At 40.7% G+C, this 22430-nt stretch overlaps 1 protein-coding gene across 2 annotated transcripts in view; it reads left to right on the top strand.

The window, feature by feature from the left end:
• Positions 1-1235: 1235 nt before the first annotated feature.
• The window catches only part of SLC44A3 (solute carrier family 44 member 3), a 34241-nt gene continuing 13046 nt past the window's right edge, over positions 1236-22430 (top strand). Inside the window, exons 1-11 of one of the 2 annotated variants that reach the window (XM_057402757.1) lie at positions 1236-1337; positions 1581-1688; positions 4166-4308; positions 4903-5039; positions 6405-6498; positions 7876-8045; positions 8596-8685; positions 9251-9375; positions 9656-9842; positions 11721-11784; positions 21646-21802. In XM_057402757.1, the coding sequence (XP_057258740.1) occupies positions 1311-1337; positions 1581-1688; positions 4166-4308; positions 4903-5039; positions 6405-6498; positions 7876-8045; positions 8596-8685; positions 9251-9375; positions 9656-9842; positions 11721-11784; positions 21646-21802 (1302 nt within the window). In that variant the 5' untranslated portion in view covers positions 1236-1310. Of the gene's footprint in view, positions 1338-1580; positions 1689-4165; positions 4309-4902; positions 5040-6404; positions 6499-7875; positions 8046-8595; positions 8686-9250; positions 9376-9655; positions 9843-11720; positions 11785-16211; positions 16378-21645; positions 21803-22430 lie in introns of both variants that reach the window. The other variant, XM_057402756.1, reaches the window with a different exon arrangement.

Raw genomic sequence — 22430 nt, forward strand, 5'->3', positions numbered from 1 at the left:
AGGGGTTGGAGCTGGATGAGCTTTAAGGTCCCTTCCAACCCAAACCAGTCTGGGATTCTAAGTATCCGATAGCTTTTCCTAGGCTAATTGAAGGAATACAAGAATTCTGCTTGATAAAAGTAGGCCTTACTGCTGATTCTAGTGGTTTTCCATGAACTTCAGCTGCTTGGAATCTGGATTTTATTAAAAGTACTTGTTCCATTTCTTGTTTTCCTGTATTCACAATAAGAATGTAACATAAGGAGAATAAATGAAGAGAATAGTTCAAAAAGGGCCAGATCAACAGTGAAAACTCATTAGCACGATGACAGCAAGCCACCAAATCCTAATATCAGCCTTCATGGTTGGCATTGTTCTTTTAGAATTACTTTTCTTAATCAGTTATTAAAAGTTATTAATAACTGTGGGGTTTTTTTCAATATAATCAAAATACTGAACTGTTAGGGAAGAAAAGTTAAATTTCACATGGAGTTCTGCATTTGTATGTGAAAGTTCCTTTTTTCACATATTTTGAATGTGCACAAAGGGAAGGAAAAGTTATTTTCTGTTTAGGTTTTATAGACAGAAAATTACTTTTGTAACATCTGTTGAATTTTATTCCAATTTTCACACCCATTATGAAAACTCTCCACATATTGATGAAAAATGAGCACCTTTATTTCCAGTTAGCTTAGAAGGACCCTTGAATGCTCTAGAGAAAGGATTAATTCTCTTTTTTAAATCCCAGTTTCTGATACAATCCCTTTACTTCCATCTATGCTAGTTTGTCAGCACAGATTCATTCTGCGTTTTCACTTGAGAACTGGAATACATTTTATTTTCTAAGCAAAACCAACCTAATGCTCCGATTCCTGTACAAGACGGACCAGTTCTTAAACGGCTTTGCAAAACAGCTTCAATCTAAATCAGTTTATTGCAGTTGCAGATGTTGCATTGCTTCTCTAAGAGGACATTTTTCCCGTTGACTGTCACGCAGTAGTGCCCAGGGAGCGGAGGGGCCCCATCCCGCCTCTGTCCTTGAGCGCTGCCCGCTCCAGCCGCAGCCCTCCAGGCGGCTAACGAGGGAAATAAGCGTAGGGCAGGATGGCTCCGCCCGCGCTGCCGCCGAGTCCCGGCCGGTCGCTGGCGCTTGAGCTCCGGGGAGGGCAATGCCGAGGGACGGCTGCGGGCGGAGCGGAGAGGGGCTGGCGGCGGCAGGAGGAGCTGCCGGCGGTGCCACCGCCAGGCGCTGTGTTCTGCGCTAACGAGCGTGGCCCCGCTGCGCTCCAGGCTCGCCCGCAGCCCGGCGGCTAGGCCCCGGGGGCCGGAGCATGGAGCGGCGCTGGGGCCCGCAGCAGGTGAGCGCCGCGCTGCAGCGGCTGCCCGGGGCGGCAGCGGTGCCGTGCCTGGCCGGGCCGTGCGGGGCTGCTGCGCTGAACGCTACGGGCGAGCTGCGCCACTGTGGCGGCAGAGGGCTGGCCGGTGTTCAGCCTCTTTTAAGTGCTCGATCACAAACCTCAGCCTTTTGAAACCTGACCTTAACTTCACAGGAAGTTTGGGGGTTTTTCCTTTCTTTCTTTCTTTTTTTCCTTTCATTTTAGGATGCAGGAGATGGCGTTTCTGAACTGAGGGAATGGAGACCAGTGGTTTACAGAAAGTGTACGGACGCTCTGTGGTTGCTCCTCTTCTTTCTTTACTGGGCTGGTTTGGTAAGCACGCTCTTTTTCTGGAAGACAAATCAGCTCTAAAGTTAATGGGGTTCTGCACAGTGGTGTACTAAAGCTACACTGAAATTCTCTGGGCACAGGTGTTAGGGTCCCGGGATTGCGCTGAGATACAACTGACTACTGTGGTGGTGCAGTGCTTTATTGCAGTGTCTGCTACACACATTTTTAAGTTCTGCCCATGTGTTTTGGGTGCCAGTGTCTACACAGGGCTGAGTTACTTAGAATTCACTCTTCTGTAAATTGGTCCAGGATCTGACAGGGCTCTTATTTCTACTTACTCATTATAGCCTTGTTATCTTGCAGCACACGTCTGATATTACATCAAGTCACTATCTGTCCCGTGCTTGGAACAGCGTGCAACTTTTGGGAAGAGCCTTTGACTTCCTTAAGTGTGGGTGCTTTGTCTGAGGCTACTCAGGATTCTCGTGAATGTGCTAGTAATCAGTTTTCAATTCAAATCATAATAACTCTTTTTTAATAGAAGCTAATGCAGAAGAACACATACATATTTGGAATGCTGCATATGCAGAAGATGAACTTTGTTGGGCTTTTTTAACATGCTGTCTTATGCTTAGTGCTTTGATTGGTGGAGAGAATGGCAAAACTTAAACCTGTCAAATGGTGAGGATTTAGGATTTTGTTTCCTTTCGCTATTCTTGTTGTTCAGTTTCTTTGCAATGGCTTATTGCATACCCATATTTGTTTTCTTTTGTTTGATCTGTTTTGTAAAGGTGAATACATTTTTAGTGACACTGATTTGTTCACCTAGTGGAAAATTTGAAGCCGCATTAAATAACTCTGGGAATGCAAAGCACTGGCACATAGACACACCCCTCCAGCAGTCATACAGCTGCAGCTGCCTATTGCTTAATCCTTATGGCTTGTATCCAGCATTCTACCATTTAAAAATCATAATTCACATGTGTACAGTATTTGCCATCCTGATGGCAATTGACCTGTAAGAGCCATCTTTAGAATGACAGAATTGTCCTGAAAGCCTATTTCAGGTTGAGTTCCAATGCCAGCTCATTTCTCCTTTTTCCTCTGAGAACAAGTTAATTATTAACAAATATTTTGCTTGGCAAGTAAATTGGATCTGAAAATATTTTGTTATTGTAACAAAGATCACACCCACAGGTAGTGTTCAGCTTCAGTTGTAGAGTTTCTGCAAAGCTCTCCATATTGAGACAGCATTAATGTGCACCCATCATTTAAAAACAAGTAGTATTTGACTAGTTAGACTGCAAATATATAAGTGAAAATCAGACTACAGTGGGGACTAAGGAAGCAGGTACTTACACATTTGTGTATGAGACTCAGTTTTTGCCCAGGTCCCGTCTTTAGTCATGAGTGTTAAAAGCAGAATAACAAATAAAGGCTCTTAACCTTAACTAAGAAAGCAGTTGTGCTGATCTGGTGTGTGCACTCTGTCTCCAGCACAGCTGTTATTCAGCAATACCCATGGAAAGTAGTAGTGGTCAATGTGAGACTGAGAAGACATTCTGCTGCCAGCACTTGGCCGGTAGTCATAGTGTATTGTCGTTGGTGTGTGTGAAATGTGGTTTGCACCCCATGGGACAGAGGAGACAATTGAATCACTGTGTTCTTTAAGAGCTGGAGTGCTGTAAATAACCCCTTGGATACAGTTGTGCTGAGGCCTTCACCAACTTCCCAGAAGAATTACTGCTTCTTGGCACTTGGAAGGGTTCTTTAAAACAGAGATTTTCACCTTCAAGGGACATGTGAACAGGGTCTAAGCTGCATTCCTAGGCAAGGTGTCTTATATTGACTAACGGTCACTGCTGCTTGGCTAGGATCATTGCTTAGCTGCCCCTGGGGTATAAAGGGAGCTGATTAATTAGGGCTTTGACCTGAGAGCACAGCATCTAAAAGATCAGTGGAGTATCACCTGAGTGCACAGCATGGCTCTCTCCAGGTTTTTCACATGTGTTAAAGAAGGAACATTCCTGGAATTTCAGGTAACCTGCATTTTAATTATACTTAATGTGTTTAAAATATACTTCTGATTAAATACACCAGCAGCTGCAAGGGCTCATTTCAGTGGATATATTGCCCAGGTGTGTCTTGAAGGGCACCTGAACAACGAGCAGCAGTGAGCACATGTGAAAAATTACCAGTTGAATGACCTGGCCTAGGTGGGTAGAGGCAGTGTTTAGCATTTTACTACTGCTTCCCTATCACTTTTAATCAGGACCTCCTATTTTTCTTCTCCTGTGATATTTTCTGTAACTTATATACCTTCAAAAATAGATGAAGGAGAACTCTAAAGCAGTAATAAGGCTAAACTTGTCCATCTGACTTGTTCCAGCCTTGTGCAGAGGGGTGAATTGTAGATTTGACTGCTTGCATTTACAAGACCCAAATGCATAGGTTAAAAGGAGCATTTATTGAGGAGCTGTTGGAGCACGATTCCACCTAATTAAAACATATTTTAACAGATGTTTATAACTGGCTATGCTGTGATGGCTGGTGCTGCAGAAAGACTTGTGCTTGGATATGACAGTTTTGGGAACGTATGTGGTAGGAAGAACACTCCTGTAAAAGGGGCACCCCTTTCTGGACGGGACATGACTAATAAAAAGTAAGTAGACCAGATAATGTCAAAGGAAATCAAATGTTTGAGAACTTCATACAACATCCATCTAGTTGTCAATCATATACATATATGTGTATATGTATATATACACATGCTCATATATAAAGGAAAAAAAATGTTTGAAAATGCTACAAAATGGTGAGTGAAACTGAAAGGTTAAAATGTGCTACATTGTTATCCTTTACACTGCCTTCTTTTTATACTGAAACTTAAATAGGACTTAAGCCAAACCAGCAGTCATTCTATATGGCAAATCTTTGTACTTAGGGAAGTTGCATGTTGAAGTTCCCACTCATTCTGTCAACTCCCATGAACTAGTCCTTGTAGAATGGTACCCACCTTGGCAGTTTCTGATCCCATTCAAGAAAGTAAAATGAAGTATAAAAATGTAGCATGTTCTCAAATTGCTTCTTAACTTCTGACTTCCATTATATGTGGAAAAGGAGTTTCATTTCCTCTGTAGCGCTTTAAAAAGATGGAAAGAAAGCTCAGAATTTAAACCTATAAAAACCAGAGAGGTGTTTTGGGGTTTTTTTGTTTGTTTTTTCTTTTGAAAAGAGGATCTTTTTTTCTTTCTAGGTATGTGTTCTTTCTGAATTCATGCAACCTGGAAATGCAAAACCTCAAAATCAGTTCACTTTCCTTGTGCGTGTCTAGTTGTCCACAAGAGCAACTCAACTCTTTGGAAGATCTCCAGAGTTTTGCAAGGAATAATGGTGTGCAACAGGGTTTATGAATATCTTAGTGTACCTGTAGAATAGTTGAGCAGCTTTCACTTCGTTATTCTTATGTTTGCTACGCTAGGGAGTAATTTCTTGCTGTTAATTTCCTGAGCAGACCATGGCAACAATCTTGTTTCTGCTTTATTTCAAAGCCATCATTTCTAGAAATGACACAGCTCTCTCATGCAAATACAGTTGTTGATTAATTCCTGCACAATGCTGAGATTATGCAGCAGATAACTGGCTGCCAAGGATGAGCTGGTCTGGTCTGATGAGGGCACTGGGAGGTGAACAGAGCTATTTGAGAAACTTTGCCAATTGGTTCTTTTAAATGTAGCTCAAACTGCAGTGGAAATATTAATTCCAGAGATACATAAGTGGTTTTATCCCTTTAGACATCATATCCCAAAGTCTGCGAGATGGATAGGATGTCAGAAATAGCTATTGTGCAGAAGAGGCAGCTCGAGCTCATTCATGTCCAATGTGTAAATGAAATAACATTCATTTAGCTACAATGAATAACTGTAGCTATTGGGTTTAAATTGGGCGCCTAACCCTTATTCCATAGGGTATGCATAACCTACAGACATGAATGTGAGTGGCTATTTTTATTGATGGTCAGAATTCCACTCTTCTTTTGCTTTGTTATTATGTTTGGCAAGGATTGCTATTACAAGTGACAACATTTGTTTTCATTTCATTTTGGGGTAGTTTGCTATCATTTGTTACATACAGAAAACTTATACAACTGTGATATTCTATGACTATTTTCAGTGTAACTGAATATAATTGCATGAAATTCCATCTCCACACTTAAACTGCCTGCATGTTTATTTGGAGGGAGAGAGAAGTATTGCATTGTGAATGGCTTGAATGTATCCAGCCTTTTTTTCCCAGAAGCATTATATAATGGAGCAGAATATTATTAGCAGATTACCTGCTAATATTTAGCCTAGAGCCCAGAAAATGTTAAGTTTCTGGATAGACATATATTCTGTTCTAAACTGTGAGGGGCCTGGCTCTATTGTAGTTTCCTTCATTTTAGGTTTTTCTGTTATCTTAATGACTAAGAGCTTAGAGCTGAAGTATCACACTGTGGAATAAACAGTGTGCCTGTTTATGTATGGAAGATCCCTAAATGGTAACTAAAGTGAAGTCTAGAAGGGGAAAGGTTCCTCAGAGTTTGCTTTAGATTTACCTAATTCACTAGTTTGTTCTTTATACACCCACTGGAGTATCAGGGATGAATATGTCCTGCTAAGGGATCAAAGCAGAAATTGATAATGCTTAATGGATAATGTGTTTTTCTCTAAAGCTTTAACATACTAAGTTACCTTTCTGCCTTTCTCCCCTTCCTAGGTTCTTGTCTTTGCATTTACAACCTGAACATTTCCAGTTACACACTAAATCCAAAGGCAGTTGAGCTGTGTCCTACGCTGCCAGTTCCACCGAGGTGAGAATTACTGGGTACTTTCCAACACCCTGGATTTCAAACAGCTTCTTAAGGATTGTTATTTCCTCACATTTTGTGTCTGACTTAATATTGTACAGTCAGAATGGGTTTGCTTTATTTACTTTTGTACGTGTCCTTATGACTTCTCATGTGTGCCTGTGAACATGCCAGTGTCCCATCCCACAGAATGAACAAAGACTGCATTCCCCCATTCCTCTACCCTTTAGCTTTCCTCTCCAAATCAGGAGAAAAGCACTCCATACGAGGAGTGACTTGCACAGACTTTTGCTCTCCCCCTCAATGCCAAGGAAGAAGAGCTGTGGTCTTTGGCCTTGTTTATTACCCTGAACCCAGAAATTTCCATCAGGATCACATCATAGCCAGCTGGCTTGAAGCACGGGTCTGTCGATGGCACCGTCTTTAACATTTGGCATTTGTGAGTCAAAATCCTTAAAATCCATGATTTTAAATTCCACTGTGTCATGAAAGTGCAGCAAGGAACTGGAATCTTCATGTTTGCAGAGCTAAGTCATCTGCTCTGAACAAAAGAAAACAGAAAAAAATAGATGAAGAGAGCAGGAGTACTATTAGTGCTATTGCTTACATATAATAAGTAATATATAAACTGATATACTATGTATGTATTAGTATAGTACTATTTCTTAGTACAGGCAAAGCTGGTCAGAGAAGTTCTTAAGTGTTGATAGATAAACCGCTCCTTTTTAGGGATGAATATGTCTCTGTTGTAGTGCAGCATTGCCGAAGTGGGATAAAAAAAGTATATTTAAGAGGCTTGGCTGGCAATGCCAAAGACTTTTGTATGTAACTATTTGGTGGTGATAATTGTACCTTACAAATATTGGTTTGATGTTGCTTTTAGGATGCTTACATGTCAGAAAAACAATGCAGAGCGTTTGTGGTTTAGAATTATCTACAACATAGCTTACAGCTACGTTAGCGTGAGTTTTACATAAACACATGGGAGCAAAGCAGGTGAAGCCAACTAGAAAGGGCATAGGAGCTACATGCTGATGGGCATTGAGATAGTAATTTAGTTTTCCCCCAGGCTGTTCTTGAATGGATGTTCTGGTACACTGATACAGGCATGCTGCTGCTAGGAGTTATTTTGTAGATGAAACTACCCTGTGTAACAGACCAATGCCCAGTGCCTGCTTGTGTCAGACTGTGCAAGGTCTGCCAGGTTACAGATAACACTGACCAACTGCTGTACAACTGTACAACTGCTAAACTGTGTGGAGGATGCTGGTAGGGTACTGCAGAGGGCTTGAAAGAGAATGGTGGAGTGTATCCCTGTGCTTTGAAACTGTTTGTCCAGTGGTTAATATTTTTTTATCATCTTTGTTTTTAACATTCTAGTAAATCTTTTCCATTATTTAATCGCTGTGTTCCACAAAATCCAGAATGCTATTCCAAATATGCATCTGTCTTAATAAGCATGGTTAATGAAATGGATGTTTTTCACCGAATTCTGAGTGGAATCTTGGCAGGAAGAGATACTGTGATAGGACTGAGTGTCCTTGCACTAGGTAAGCTTATAAATAAGAAAAGACTAATGATATTCCATTGAAGTGTGAGGTTTCAAATGTTTCTATTAACTCTACGTGTTTAATTTCAAGGTGGTCTTCTTCATATTTTCTGGGCAGAGTTGTTTTTCTTAAAGTGTGGTTGTGTTTTATCAGGGAGCATTTGATAGACTGATGAAATCCAGCTCTATGAAATATCATTGTGTTTCTTGATATGCTCATTTCATTTCAGGGGACTGTAAGAAATTGTTGATAAAAAAATGGCATTAGTATGAAAATTTTAACTTCAGCCTTATCCAAATATTATAGAAGAGCTAATAATTCCCAAGGTGAAATGTATCAGTTCTAAGTTCACTATTAATAAGCTACAGGTAACTGTGTGTTTTAAACGTTAAAATAAAAAGGTTGCCAGCTTTATTAAATGCTGTTGCTTCTGAGACCCTTGTTTAAAAAGAAAAGATTCTGCAAGAACCTTAAGTGTATGTTTAAAGTAAAAGAGTTAGGTTGAATGTGTTGGAACACTTGTAATAAGCTCTCTTTGTATATTTTTCAGCCTTCTCTTTAATCCTAGTTTTAGCCTTCAGATTCATTCGGACAGTTCTGGTTCATACTTTGATTGCACTGGTTGTATTTGGGATGTTCTGTAAGTATCTTTATCTTTTAGCATATGCTTAGTTAAATGGATCATCTCACTAAACTGAAGGAGAAGCAGCTAAGCAAACAGCTATTCTCTGTCTCCATGGCATCCTCAGTAAACTTAAGCTTAGCACAGCCATTTCCAAGCAGAGCCCTGCTCACCTTTGGTGCCAAGGTCTGGCTGTGCCGTTCCAGCTGCTGAGTGTTGGGATGATAATGATGTCTGGATACATTTCTTTTGGGAGATGAATGCAGTTACTGTTTCACAGAAGTTCAGTGAAGTTTTACATTGCCTGGTTTAGAAACGGAGAGCTATAGGAATGTCATTCCATGAAAGTTAGTTTTGTATCTCCTCAGTGAAATGACATGCCTGAACTTCAGAATAACTGCAAGAAAACCAAACGTTCTGCTGTGGTTTTACCTGGGGCTAACAGACCGTTACATGTATTTTCTCTGTGGTGAGGAGGACAGGAGACTCTTGAAGGGAGGCCAGGCAGATACCAGCCTGCCAGCAGCAGTGTACTGCAGCCTGGGGTGTGCTGCCCGCCTTTACGCTGCTCTTGTTTGCTCAGTTGTCTCAGGTGTTCTCTGGTGGCTCTATTATGACTACAGGAATGATCCCAGCACTGAATTGGAAACAGAAAAGGAAAATGTAAAGTTTCTACTTGGATATGCTATCTTCTCAACAATAGTTACCGTAAGTAGCATTTTACCTTGATCAGTGCAGAGGCTGTAACTTGAAAACCTCAACTACAGTGCTTCTGCCACAGTAAAAATAATTCCTTGTTCCTTCAAATTTGGAAATGAAAATCAGTTATAAGATCTGCTTACGCTCATTTAAATACTTTTATACCTTCATTGTGAAATTTGTGTGTCAGAACCAGGCTCTGCCACACTTCAGACCTGTACAAACACTTCTAACAGTGGTGTAGGAATACAAGAATCCCAACAATTTGTCTTTTTGTTTCCTATAACAGGTTGTTTTGCTTTCTCTTACACTTGTATTAAGAAAGAGGCTTCAGTTCACCACACAGCTCTTTCGAATTGTTGGTAAAATCATTGGCAGAATTCCCTTCCTGCTGTTCCAGCCATTCTGGACCTTTGTGATTCTTGTTGTGTTCTGGGTATTTTGGGTTGCTGTACTACTCAGCCTAGGAACAGCAGGTAAGTATGTGCTTTCCGTGGTTTTGGATGAATGCTCTTTCTTAATTTACTTCTTAAATATGGGGCCTCCTGGTGTTCGTGTGCAAAATGAGGGTTGGCATTGTTACACAGCTCTGTTACTCTTCTTCTGTTTTGTTCTGTCATGAAGACAGAACTCTGTTTCTGCTCTGTAGTTCAGTGACAACTGCTATTACCATTTAGACTGGTACAGCAGTATTTGGATTAATCCAGAGCTTCTTGCAGTTGTAGGGAAGGTGCTCTGTATAAATAGTCCATCGATATGAAAGATCTGCCAGAACAGATTTTGAGTATAGAAGTGATGTTACTGAGGGACATACCAGTATAAGATCTGTCACTGATGGAGCCAGGGTAAGTTGGATGCTGTCTCTTGGCCCAGCATCACACCATCAGAGAGAAGTGGAGGTTCTTCCATGCAACATCACGCAAAGAAGCTCTGTGCAGCTCTGGGGATAACACCTCTTGCAGATATCAGCCTTTGTACCTAGGAAGCATTTTATGATTTGGTGGTTTGTTTTGTTTTTTTACTTCATTTTAAATTTCAGCCTTTCTGTAACTAAGCCCATTTGGCAAAACTGGCAGCATTCCTCACCTCCATGGATCAGGTACCTCACTCCTCTTCCATCACAACTGCTTCCGTCTCAGTCTCATCCTGTTAATTCTGGCTCTGTAGAAGACTCACTTCACTTGTAACATGGTAGTCTGTCTGCCTGAGGCCATGCTGGCGTTGCAAATCATTCAGCTGTTGCTTAGGCTAGGCTCGGATCTATTTCTGTCCAGATTTCATTGGAGAGTTATGCAGGTTTTCACGGGTCTCTGTTTCTGCTGCCTTTCCCCCAGCAGCTCATACCTGTCAGAAATGGCCGCTTGAAGCACTTGTCTGGCCAATAACCTGCTTCTCATGCAAAAGGGTCAGACCTAGCAAGGGCAAGTGTCCAACCTGTAGTCCTGTGACTTGTTCCTGGCTAATTAAATGGTCAATCAGATTCTCTTTACTTTAGGTGTCCTGGATATCCCTTCCCCACACTCCTCTGAGTTGGATTTTCCCTTTGCAGAGGCAGCATTATGTGCTAGCCACGGCTTTGTGTGGTTGTTAGCTTTCCTGCAAAACCTTCATCCCATTGATGCGCACACCAGCCAGGCTCCAGTAAGTTTTGCACTGGCCTCGTGGGGTACCATATCACAGGTTCACACCAGTCCTTTAGAGAAAGGAGCATCTCCTGAGCTATCAACCAACTGTTCATTTCAGGCATCTGCTTGAATCAGATGCAATTTAAGATAAACATTAACTCTAGTAAATCTGGGAGCAGGTAAATAAAATTAATTATAACACCCAGATTTGCTAAATATATCATTAAAAATAACTATTAGAGGAAGTATTCTGTTCTCGATGTTCAGCCCAGGTGGCCCATTACCCACAGGAAGATTCACTGGTACTTTTAATATGCACAGATAAGGATGGGAAGCTTGCCCTTGTTAAGTCTAAATTTGGAAAATGCCAGCTGTGTCTGTTGAATTTAACGTCTTTTGAAAATGCAGCAGTCATTAGAAGAGTAGAAATATTTTAGCTCATGTGACACAAACAGCTTGATGGTAAATGCAGGATGGGAAACTAGTCAGGTTATTTCCTGGATGCTTTTACAGACTTTGCAGGAAAGTAGTGACTTGCCCATTATATCTGAAAGCAAATTCCCCATGTATTCACAGGGAAATAAAACCCGATGAAAACTGCTCTTGAGAAGCTCTTTATGCTTTTTCCATGTTGTGCCATTTTTCTTTCCCTGGATATAGTCTTTGTTTCCTGCTAGATGTTTCCGTTCAACTTCTCTTTTTCCTTTCTTTCTCTGTCTGCTTGGAGAGTATTCAAACAGTTTATGACCTGCTGTGACATTCCTAGTGCAAGCACACGTCTCCTGACTCAAAGGTATTTGATTTTTGGTCTTTTCCCTAGTCTAATAGGAATGCTGATGTTTCCAGCAAGTTAGACAAACAGTACAGAAGAAGCATAATCATGCTGCACGGTAAATAATCTAAACCACTTCTAGGTTACCAATTTTAACCTAAGCATGATGCAGGTAGAAAAACACCACTCCACATACCCGATTATTGTTCTAGTTGAAATGCGATTCTATTGATTGTACCATTTGCATTTGTATCTATTCTTTTTGTTAAGCAGACAATGGTAAATCGTGGCTGTTGTTGCTCACCGGATGTACAATGAGTTCTTAGCAAAGTGCAGGGTCTGAGGTGTTTATGTAAATAACATGTAAATGACCTGCAGCAGCCTCCGTGCCCGCTAGATGCCGATACTGCAGTGTGGGCAAGCCTCTTCTCAGTCGGCTCAGTTGTTTACAGCAGTTCTGATTCCAGAGTAACAACAAAGGCAATTTTAGCCTTGTAATGATCTGCGGAGGTAGCAGGGGGAGTAGGATTGTTTTATCCAACCCTCAGCTTGAGAAGTTTTGTCGGGGTGACCCAGGAGGTGGGTGTAGGCAAAAGTTTGGAATTCCAGTCTCATACTCTACCTTGGATTTGTTTTGTAGTTCAAACCTGGGCAAGTGAATGGTAGATGAAATTTGGGATTGGGAATATTCCTTTAGATTGTATTTCAACTTTTAGACCCAAATATGAGTCCTCTAAAACACTGCATACTAAAGCAGCTCACAGTAAGGTAGCTCTTAGGGGGTTGTTTGGCTGTTCTAGGATGACTTGTGCTTAACACATCCTGTAAAAATAAATACATGTAGTACTGTATGGTTAATAGAAAAGAACAGCTTTGTATTTTTAGCTTGCTGCTGTGCTGCACCTGTTCTTAATGCTTGCCTTGAATCTTCCCTGTTTAGATAACATTTATAGCATCTCCACATCTTACAGCTCTGGAGCACATGATGCTTGCTTCAGCTGTGGTGCCCCTGATCTTTATGTGACCACACAGGCACCTTATTTACATCCCCTCCAAAAGTTAGTGTCACTGAGAGAAGACTTAATGGGAGCTATAGAAAACTATAGCTAACACTTGGAAGGGTACTTACACACATGACTGGCTTGAAACACATGGATAATCCTATTAGAATCAGTGGGACTACTTATGTATTTTAAGGTAAGCACCTGCTTAAGTACCTTGATAATTCAGAATCTGTAAGAGCAGCAGAGACTGAATGAGTTCCAGACCTAGAAAACTAGGAGAAATGCCAAGACTCCACAAGACTTGAGACAGCACAAACCGTGGTACCAGTTAGAACCATCATCTGGCTAGGAATGGAATTCAGCTGTACTTTGGAAAAGCTGATATGTCTTGGGGTTATTGAGTCTTTCTGTTTGCTAATCTGTGTGGCATTTCACTGCAGAACAAGTGGCCATGTGGCACAGCAAATGTCTTTCAACTTTCCAGCCTGCAGGAGCTGTGAAGTTCAATGGCATAAACACTATGCATGTCATGTAGGATGAGAAGGCGGTGTGAGATTTTTACGTAGTGAATGTGCATCCTACAGGCAAGCGAGCAATAGAACTGCCACATAAAGCTGTGCAGTAGCAAAACCAGGAATAAAAATGTATTTCTTGCAGGGTCCTTGACATTCCAGCTACAGTCAGCTAGCTTAGCTGTAAATACCACTACATGGAAAAAGGCTAAATAAAATAACACAATCAGTTCTGTTGAAGGAAGCATGAAGATTCAGTGTGTGATGCCAGAACCTTTCCTCACTTAGCAGTGGGAAGGGCATATCATATTCTCTTGTTAACAGGAACTGATAAACAGGCTCTCAGTATGTTCTGGTCAGTAGCTCTTTGTTTCTGGTAAGGAAATTGCTGGACTAGACTTCCTAGGAATTTTTGTCTCTTATAACAGCCTTATAACTGCAGGCATCAGCAAAACCTTGCAGCAGCAGTTGCCAAGAGAGAGCATAAGTGTGAAAGCATCAAAATGTAGTTAATGATACTGCATGTCCACACTACCTTTTGCATTGCTATGCCGCCCGACATCATGGCACAGCACTGGGCTGCAGAGTCAGGTGGAGAAACTCTTCTGAAGCCTGCTGCAAACACTTGTACCTGTTTGCAGTGTTAACAACACTTCTTGTGAAGCGTTTGCAGCAGGTCAGTGCTTGTACTGATCAGAAGTTTTCAGATTTGATGATTCAGCTGTAGTGACTAAAGTTCTTTACTGACTTCCTAATGTTATCACTGAAAGCATATAGTACATCAGAAAGAGTCATGACTCTTGACAAACCATATTTCAGCTCTTGGTTGAGAAAACATAGCTTGTGTGAACAGATAGATCACAGTGGAGTGATGAGGAAAATGGCATATACTTTTCTCAACAGGGTATCTAGGATAGCTTTAAAGTTTAGCTGTGCTACTAAGACTGACATATGAAAAGTAGCATTGCATGTAACTCTGTTGACACAGTCACGCATGCACGGTAGGTCCAGAAGACAGGGATTCAGTCACACAGATGTTTACACTGGTAAACAGGTTTCTGTGAAGTACCAAACCCAGTTTGCATACCTAGACAGCGAAGTGGTCAATGATAAACTCACAGCAGGGTATGCCTGATGTCTGTGCAGCAGAGCACATACATGCACGTGTGTAAGGCTGGTCAGGAAAGGCAAAGCTCAAGTTGTTACTGCAGGTGGTTATTTCAGTAGCTGGTACAAAGCAAACAGAATTCTGCAAGTCTTCATGACAAAACTATAGAAGCAAAGCCTGAAATGTGCCCTTTTTGGGAAAGGAATCTTCAGGTAGATTGTATGGTAGAAAATATGTTTAATTCTGCTACCAAATGGCATAATGACTTTGCATAAAAATGAGGATGTAGGAGACCTTTTGGCCTATCATTTGTGTAAGCTTCCTCATTAAGGGCTGTAGTCCGTGGTGAATGCGCATATTTGACACGTGCTGCAGGCAAACAGCTATCTAGAGCCTCAGGAAGAAGTCAGGGAGTTGGAAAATCCCTTGAATTCAGAATGGTATAGTGCATAGCTTATTTTAATGTAACAAAGTACATGAATCGGACCAGTGGCTTTTTCACACCATCATGTATCTTGGATTTCACAGGGTTAAAATACATTTGAATATAATGGAAGCAGCAATATTTCTGCGAATGACCAACTGTACAGCACTGTAAAGAGCTTGCTAGTTTAGCTAAAACTGATAACCTTTCAGGAAAGAAAGTAACTAGAACAGATGTCAGTGTTTGTGCACCTGTGTAGCATTTTTTGAACCTTTCAAAGCACTTTCAAATATTTTTGCAGTGGTACAATGAGCTAGATGAATATTTTTCATCATTTATAGACAAACAGACCTTGGTTCTGAAGACTTATAAAGCTTGGCTAAGCCTGAGTGTATTGCTGAACACAAATCTTTATTGTTTTCACTTTTAGCTCTTCTTGAGTATTATTATTGAGTATTATCAAAATAAAGGACAGAAATAAGTGAACCATATCATAGATAGCTTTACATCTGTGGTATTTTTGAACTTGAAAGTGATACGCTGTCCTGTGGGAGCATATAGAATCATAGATTCATCATTTACGTTGGAAAAGACCTTTAAGATCACTGAGTCCAACCATGAACCTAACCCTGCTAAGGCCACCAAATGAACACATGAATTATTAAATCTGAAGCTATAATGCTGTTCTAGCAGTAATAGACAACTTGATGTCTCACTTTATTTCTTTCATAGAGTTAGTTAAGAAACCACTCTCTTCCAGAGATGGTTTTCTTCTGTGGACAAGTTTATCTTTAAGGGTGATAGACTTAAGGCTTGGTAAACTAGAAAAAACAGCAGGTTGTGGACCTAGAAACCTTTCACTAGCAGTGACTGTCCTAATGCCCCTATCCCTCGCTAGACTTGAGGGTCAAGTGTTTTAAATAGGATTGCATAGAGCAAGGTCGGGTTGCCAAGTTATCTGAGTTATCCCCACCTTGGGTGAAAAGCCATCTATTGGATACGTAATAAATTCTGTGTTATTGACAGAAGTGGAGGCAATTTTTTTAGCTTTAATAAATGAATTTGTCAATATTCTTGAATATAGTAGTGCCACTGAAGCATATCCTACCTTTTTTTGGTTTGAGGGGTTTATGTGAGAGCCCACCTTTTTGTGCCTCTATTTTGCACCAAGATTGCAAGTCTAGAGAACAGAAAACTAGTTACCATGATTCTATTTGAATTACATTTTGCCTCTCTAACTTTCTTAGAATGGATAGAATTAAATAGCACCCGAATTTATGTTTTTATAATTCTGTTGAAGAAAAGTTAAGACAAAGGGTGTAGAAGCATGTCTATGCACTTCTTTTTTCCCTCCTTGTTTGGTGTGTTATAATAATACAGTGGTATGATCCCAACTCCAGGTACTGCACAGACTACTTCAGGAGGACAAGTGGAATACAGAGCTCTGTCTGGAATTTACTACATGGCATGGTATCTTTTCATTGGCCTGATCTGGACTAGTGAATTCATTCTTGCCTGTCAACAAATGACAATTGCTGGGGCAGTGGTTACTTATTACTTCAACAGGTAAGTGTAGAATCATCCCAGTATAGTTTGGGGGATTTTCCAGCATTACTTTCAATCTTGTTCTAGACAAAATAGTCTCAAACTGCAGCTTATGTCAATATCTCAGAATCCAGTTTAATAGAAAATAATGTTGCTCGTTACAAGATCTTGAGAAAGATTTTACAATGCATGAGGTATCATACAATCACAGAACGGTTGGGTTTGAAAAGACCTTAAAGTCATTCAATTCCAAGGCCCTGCCACAGGCAGGGACACCTTCCACTAGAGCAGGTTGCTCCAAGCCCCTGTGTCCAACCTGGCCTCCGACTTGGCCAGGGATGGGGCAGCCACAGCTTCTCTGGGCACCCTGTGCCAGCGCCTCAGCACCCTCACAGGGAAGAGCTTCTGCCTTAGATCTAACCTGAACTTCCCCTGTTTTAATTTAAAGTCCTTCTCTGGCATCCTTGTAGGCTTCCCTATCAATGAGATTTACCCCTACCACTGGAATTACTGGGCCAAACTGTGCCTTGATGCACACCAACAGAACTTGTTTGACTCTGCTGAAATTACTATTCAGAAGTCACAGGCTGCATTTGACCCTTTTCCAGGAGCATTGTCTCCAAATGGAGATGCAATAGATAGCTCCTCTGTAATTTCATGTATTTGCGGTCAGTTTGACCCCTTCCTAAGTGTTCATCCCTGCCCTGGGTTTCCATGTGGTCTGACTGACTGAATGTCTAGCCTGCTACTCTTTTTGCAGGCATTTTCAGTTAACTGTAAATGCTTTTAATACCATGGTTAAAAATAAAAAATTGTGTAAACTTCCTTGAATTTTATATTGCCCTGAAATGTAAATGTGGAGTGAATTAGGGGAAAAAAAAAAATCTGAGATACACTGTTGGTTTAGACTTGCAGTATGGTAAAATGAAATTGGTTTGGTTTCATGCACTGGATTGGTGCTATCCTGTCATTGGGAGGAAGATTTAAATCTCATGGCACTTTGATTTTTTTTTGACAATGAAGAGTAGTGTCCAGAAAACATTGCTTCTCGTAAGTACTTGATGAGCTCTCTCACCCTTATTGCTCTGTTCTTTGCCCAGTGAAGAGATTTTCTGATCAGTGAAAAACTCTGGCATTTTAAGGCGTTTCTCCATTTTGTATTAGAGGAATGCGGTGATAATCTCAATTTGCTGGATAATTAGCCCTTGAGGAAGGCGATGTGAGAGTTGGTTGGGAAGCCTGGCAGGAGAGGGTCTGGGGACCCTGGCACACTGGCTGCAGCTGCCTGGGACCGCAGGGCTTGGGCAGCTGGGAAAGGGAGGCTTTGGGCTCCCCAAAACCAAGGTAGCAGGTTTCTGTGATGGTCTCTAGAATGAATCCTCGGGTGCTTCAGTTGCTGATGGAAAGGCCTCCTGCTGAAAGGATTCCAAATGGTCTGTTCCGTTCCACCCAGCAGAGACAGCAGCACAGGCCTCACTTGCAGGAGTGACTCCGACAGTGAATCAGCTCCAGCCAAAGCAGCAGAGCTACAAGGGTCACTGCCCACTATTCATTTAAATGATGTTTTGTCATCCCATCCAGAAAACCAAGGCAGGGAAGTGTTTAAAGTGTATGAGGATCCTGTCTCTGCTAGGATTCTCTATGCAGCCAACAGCCATGCCGTGCAACTGGTACTGGTAGAAGAGTAGACAAACCCTAAAATGCTGCTTTTTCAAAGGTTGAAATCTGCAGAGTGGCACAGTCACAGAACTTGCATTTCTCATGTTATCTTTTTCTTACTGAAACTCTAAACTCAAATAGCTAGCATGGCTGTGGTTCTGTGGGTAATGGGCTGCTCTTTTCTAAACAAATGTATGTATCTCAATCTTCAGCAAATGATTCAGCTTTAGCAGCTGAACGCTGAGACACCAAGGGTTCATTTCAATTGGCTTGCTTGAGAAAGCACCGGGAAGAAAAGCAGCTTCACTGACTTACTGGGTTGTATGGTGCATGTTGGTATGATATGCCACCCAAATCCCCAACACAAAGATACTGTCCCAGTCTTCTTCCAGGGAAGCACCTATAGAAACCCCTGTGATGACATTTACTGCTCTGCTGGGCTCTTCCGCTTTCCAGCTATTTTTGACTGCTGCAGGGACTGGCCACAGAAGGTTCCTGCACCCAATTGTGTTGAAATAATCTTGCATATCTACTGTCAAGCCCTCCTCTTTCTTGCCAGGTGGCATGTACTGTGTTGAGAGAGTTGTGCTTGGAAGGTGAAATACAGTTTCTCTGTGCTGGTAATCCCTTTTCCTAGCCTTAAGGCTGTGAGCACAGATCTGCAGAGCAGTAAGGGAATGGGCAGAGGCTGCTTAGCAGCGAGAGCAGTCGTACCATCAAGGGCAAGGGTTATCTCAAGCTGTTCCAGCAATTCTGAGCTTGTCTTGCTGTGTGTTTTTAATGTATCCCCTGGGGCAGCATCATAAAGGCATGTCACAAGAGTTTGTTTATGATACCTCACAGGGAGGCTTTCTTCTTTGCTTGTAAGTCCTCCGAGGAAATGGCACTGCCTTTCCCTGCGGAAATCTCAGTCCGCAGCATGCACAGCAATGTGCTGCATGGCCAAGAGTTGCAAATGGGGAGGGCAGCGGTCGTTTTAGCTGGATTAGCTTTACAGGTAGCGTATGTTTGTGAGAAAACCACCACTGAAAATGGAGTTTGCCTTTTCCTTCAGATGAAACATGAATATATGAAAGATTTTATTCATTTAATAAAATGAAGAAATTTTTTTTGCATAATGATTGCTTTTGGTGACTTGTGAAAAGGGGTCAGTCTTTTAAAAAACCTTCGCTGTTAGTATTATGCCTTACATGAGGGTTTATTTTCATCTTAGGTATTATGTGTGCATATGTACCTTTTCAGTCAGATGAGGCTTTTCCCCTCTGGGTACTTGATCAATGTCACAGACATCACTGTCCTGTCCGTATCTAAAGCTTATTCAGTAACTCCAGTGCATGTCTGTCACTGCACAGGGTTGAAATTAAGGAAGTATGTAACACTTCTAAAGTATTTTACACTAAATCTCTCTTTAAGCAGTCTTTGAAACAGATGCAGCGCAATTGAAGAGAGCTGTAAGCCCAGCTCTGAAAGGGACAGGCTTTTAAAGAAATGCTTCTTGTTCTTTTTCATATATCTACATCTTTTGGATGTGTCAAGATGGCATTTTTTCTCCACACACAAAGAAGTGTTTTTAAGATGAAAGCTGAGATGCATGTGTGATGATTAGATTGAAGGGAATTGGATGTTAGAAAGATACTGAGAGTCACAGAGCTTACAAGAGAATCAAGACAATTGGCAGCACCAGAGAAAGAAAATTATTAAAAGCTGATGTGGTATTGGATCCAGGTTCACAGGATTTTGGAACAGTAGTGTGCTATGTAAATCAGACGATCCTGTGGTCACATAAAGTTGGAATGCCAAAGAGGAGAAGCAGTCTGTGGCCCTACTTAGTCTTGTAACCAGTTTTATCAGGCAGACCCCTGTTTTTTGTCCCTGATACCTTGTGTGCATGCAGTGGAGTCTATATGCACAGGATTCACAAGGAAAATCTTTGTCCTGGAAGCGCAACAAGAAACCTTGTCAGAAACCTGGTGAGAATACCTTTACTTGGAAAAGAAGGTGTGGAAGAGCATCCAAACATCTAGAAATGCATTTATACTTCAAATTTTGACATTCCTGCTCATTAGTGAGTCCTGTTAAAAATATCAGGTCCCTTCTTCATTTTTTTTCTTCAGTAGGAAGTAATTAGTAACATGAGAGTCCTCTCTCTATTTCTTACCATTGGTTAACATTCAACTGGCAGAAACCTAATCTTTTATATTCTGAGATCTGGCTGAGACTGTAATTTCTAAGATAGTATATGAGGGAAAAGGAAAGAATGGTATGATATGGATAGAATAACTTATCTATATTGCTATGTATGTGCTTCTAACACAGCAACCCCAACAAACCGGCTTATACAGTATAAAATTCCACTATCCCCCAAGCTGTTCCCCTAACCATAAGACCAAAAATAATAAATGCAGCAACTGCTTTCCTGGAATTTCCTATTTAAAATAATGTGGCATATTCAGATATTTAAATACAACTTTTTTGCTTGCAAAGTATTTAGTGTTTTGAATGAACTGCAGTGATACCTCCAGGATTCTTGTAGAACTGTGATACCTCTCTAGATACAGTGCGTATGATTGATATCCTTGTGGAGCTTTTTAGCCCCAACCAGTCACTTTCTTATCACTGCCTTTTTATTTCTTAGTTTATTGTGCAAACTATTAACCGTTCAAGATAACAGACGTTTTGAAGGAGTCACTGATGAAAATAAGGCATCTTCTTTGTGATACAAGGTTTGATCTTAACTGCTGAGCCAAGTTGCTGCTGGTCTGTTATCTATGTAAATTTCACAGGGTTCCGCCAGTTGCTGAAGAGTTGCTTTATAGAAGGGCTATTTATGACTGTTGATGGGGGGGAGGGGTTAATCTCCTCAAACAGCTTTTTATAGGTATTTATAGCATTAATCTAATTGATTCTTTTCTTACAGCATTTGAAAAAGGGTGGGGGAGTGGCTTGAAGTTCTTTTCCTGGTTTTTATGTACATTCTTAAGAGCTGTGTCATACTACTGTCTGTAAATGATTGACATTAAACTGACCTTTAGAACGGGACCAAGAATTCCCTCGGAAAACAAATCATGTTCAGTGAATAAGATATAATTATCTGAACAGTATTTAAAGCAAAAGTTGACCAAATTGCATCAATAAAAGCAGATATTAGATCTCAACTGTAGATATGAAAGCTTGTGCTATTTTTTCTAGTTGGTCTTTTATCTAAAGCAGAAAGAGCAGATTCATTCCTTCAGCCTAAGATCTTGCAGAAACAACAGTAAAATGAAAGACTGTGGAGAATAGAAGTGACAGAAAGCAGAGAGGGTTTCAAGGAAGTATTCTCAGATGGTGTTCACTTACTTCTGGTATTTTCCATTGTAGGCTTTTTCTAGATCTTTTTCCATTACTGAATATACCAAAAGAGTCATTGCTTAAGAATTAAACTAATCCAATAAAAGTTACACACTTGGCTGCTTTCCTTTGGACTAAGGTGAACATTTAGATGAAGTCAGTAAGAAAACTGGAGTTGTTGAAGTGCGAAAAGAGATACTGGCTTAGTTATTGAAATCTCCCAATCCTGAAAAGATACCATGTATATATCCTTCAGTTAAGCTTTTAAATCAAGTTAAAATTCTTTGGTTTTCTTTCTAGGAACAAGACTAACCCACCACCTCACCCAGTCCTGTCTTCCATATCAGTTCTTTTTTGCTATCACCTAGGAACTGCTGTAAAAGGCTCATTTCTCATCACAATACTGAGAATACCAAGGATTCTTCTCTTGTACTTTTATAATATCCTAAAACAGAAGGTAGGTGTGTATAAACCAGCTTTATTTAGTGTTTATATGTAAAGTTTTCTATGAATGATAAAGGAAAAAATTGGCAGAATGCTCTATTCAAAATTGTTTGCATTGTAAATTTTACAAAAACAAAGGTAAGGAAGAACTTTGTTGTTACATCTAAGATATCTACTAGAAAATATTTAATCTGCCTTGTAATAGGAGTTTGTAGAAAGAATGTATGAAATAAGAACTATTCCAGAGATTTGTGTAGGATCCAAACCACATCTTTTAAGGTATATAAAAAATAGAGCTGTGTTGGTTTGGTTGTGCTTGACTTCTTTGTCTTTCATGCATCTCCACATCTCTTACCTTCTGCTGGAAACATACCACTGCAGTTAGTTCTGACACTTTGGCAAGGAGAAAGAGCTGTCATGACTGCACAACTGTGATTTTAAAGGAAGATTTAGGCAACTCCCTGTGGCAGTGGATCAGAATTGGATGAGCTTTAAGGTCCCTTCCAGCACAAACCAATCTGGGATTCTATTGCATACAAGCTTTATGCCCATTCTTTTCTTTCTGTCCATTAAGGTACCAGTCATTTCAGAACTGTGAAGGTTTTTAGGTAAACAAAAAAGTTGAAGACTGTCAGTGTACT

This window comes from Pezoporus wallicus, unplaced genomic scaffold, assembly GCF_028554395.1.
Source record: "Pezoporus wallicus isolate ANWC-B61680 ecotype Strahan unplaced genomic scaffold, APGP_CSIRO_Pwel_v1 contig_8333, whole genome shotgun sequence".
Classification (NCBI taxonomy): Eukaryota; Metazoa; Chordata; class Aves; order Psittaciformes; family Psittacidae; genus Pezoporus; species Pezoporus wallicus.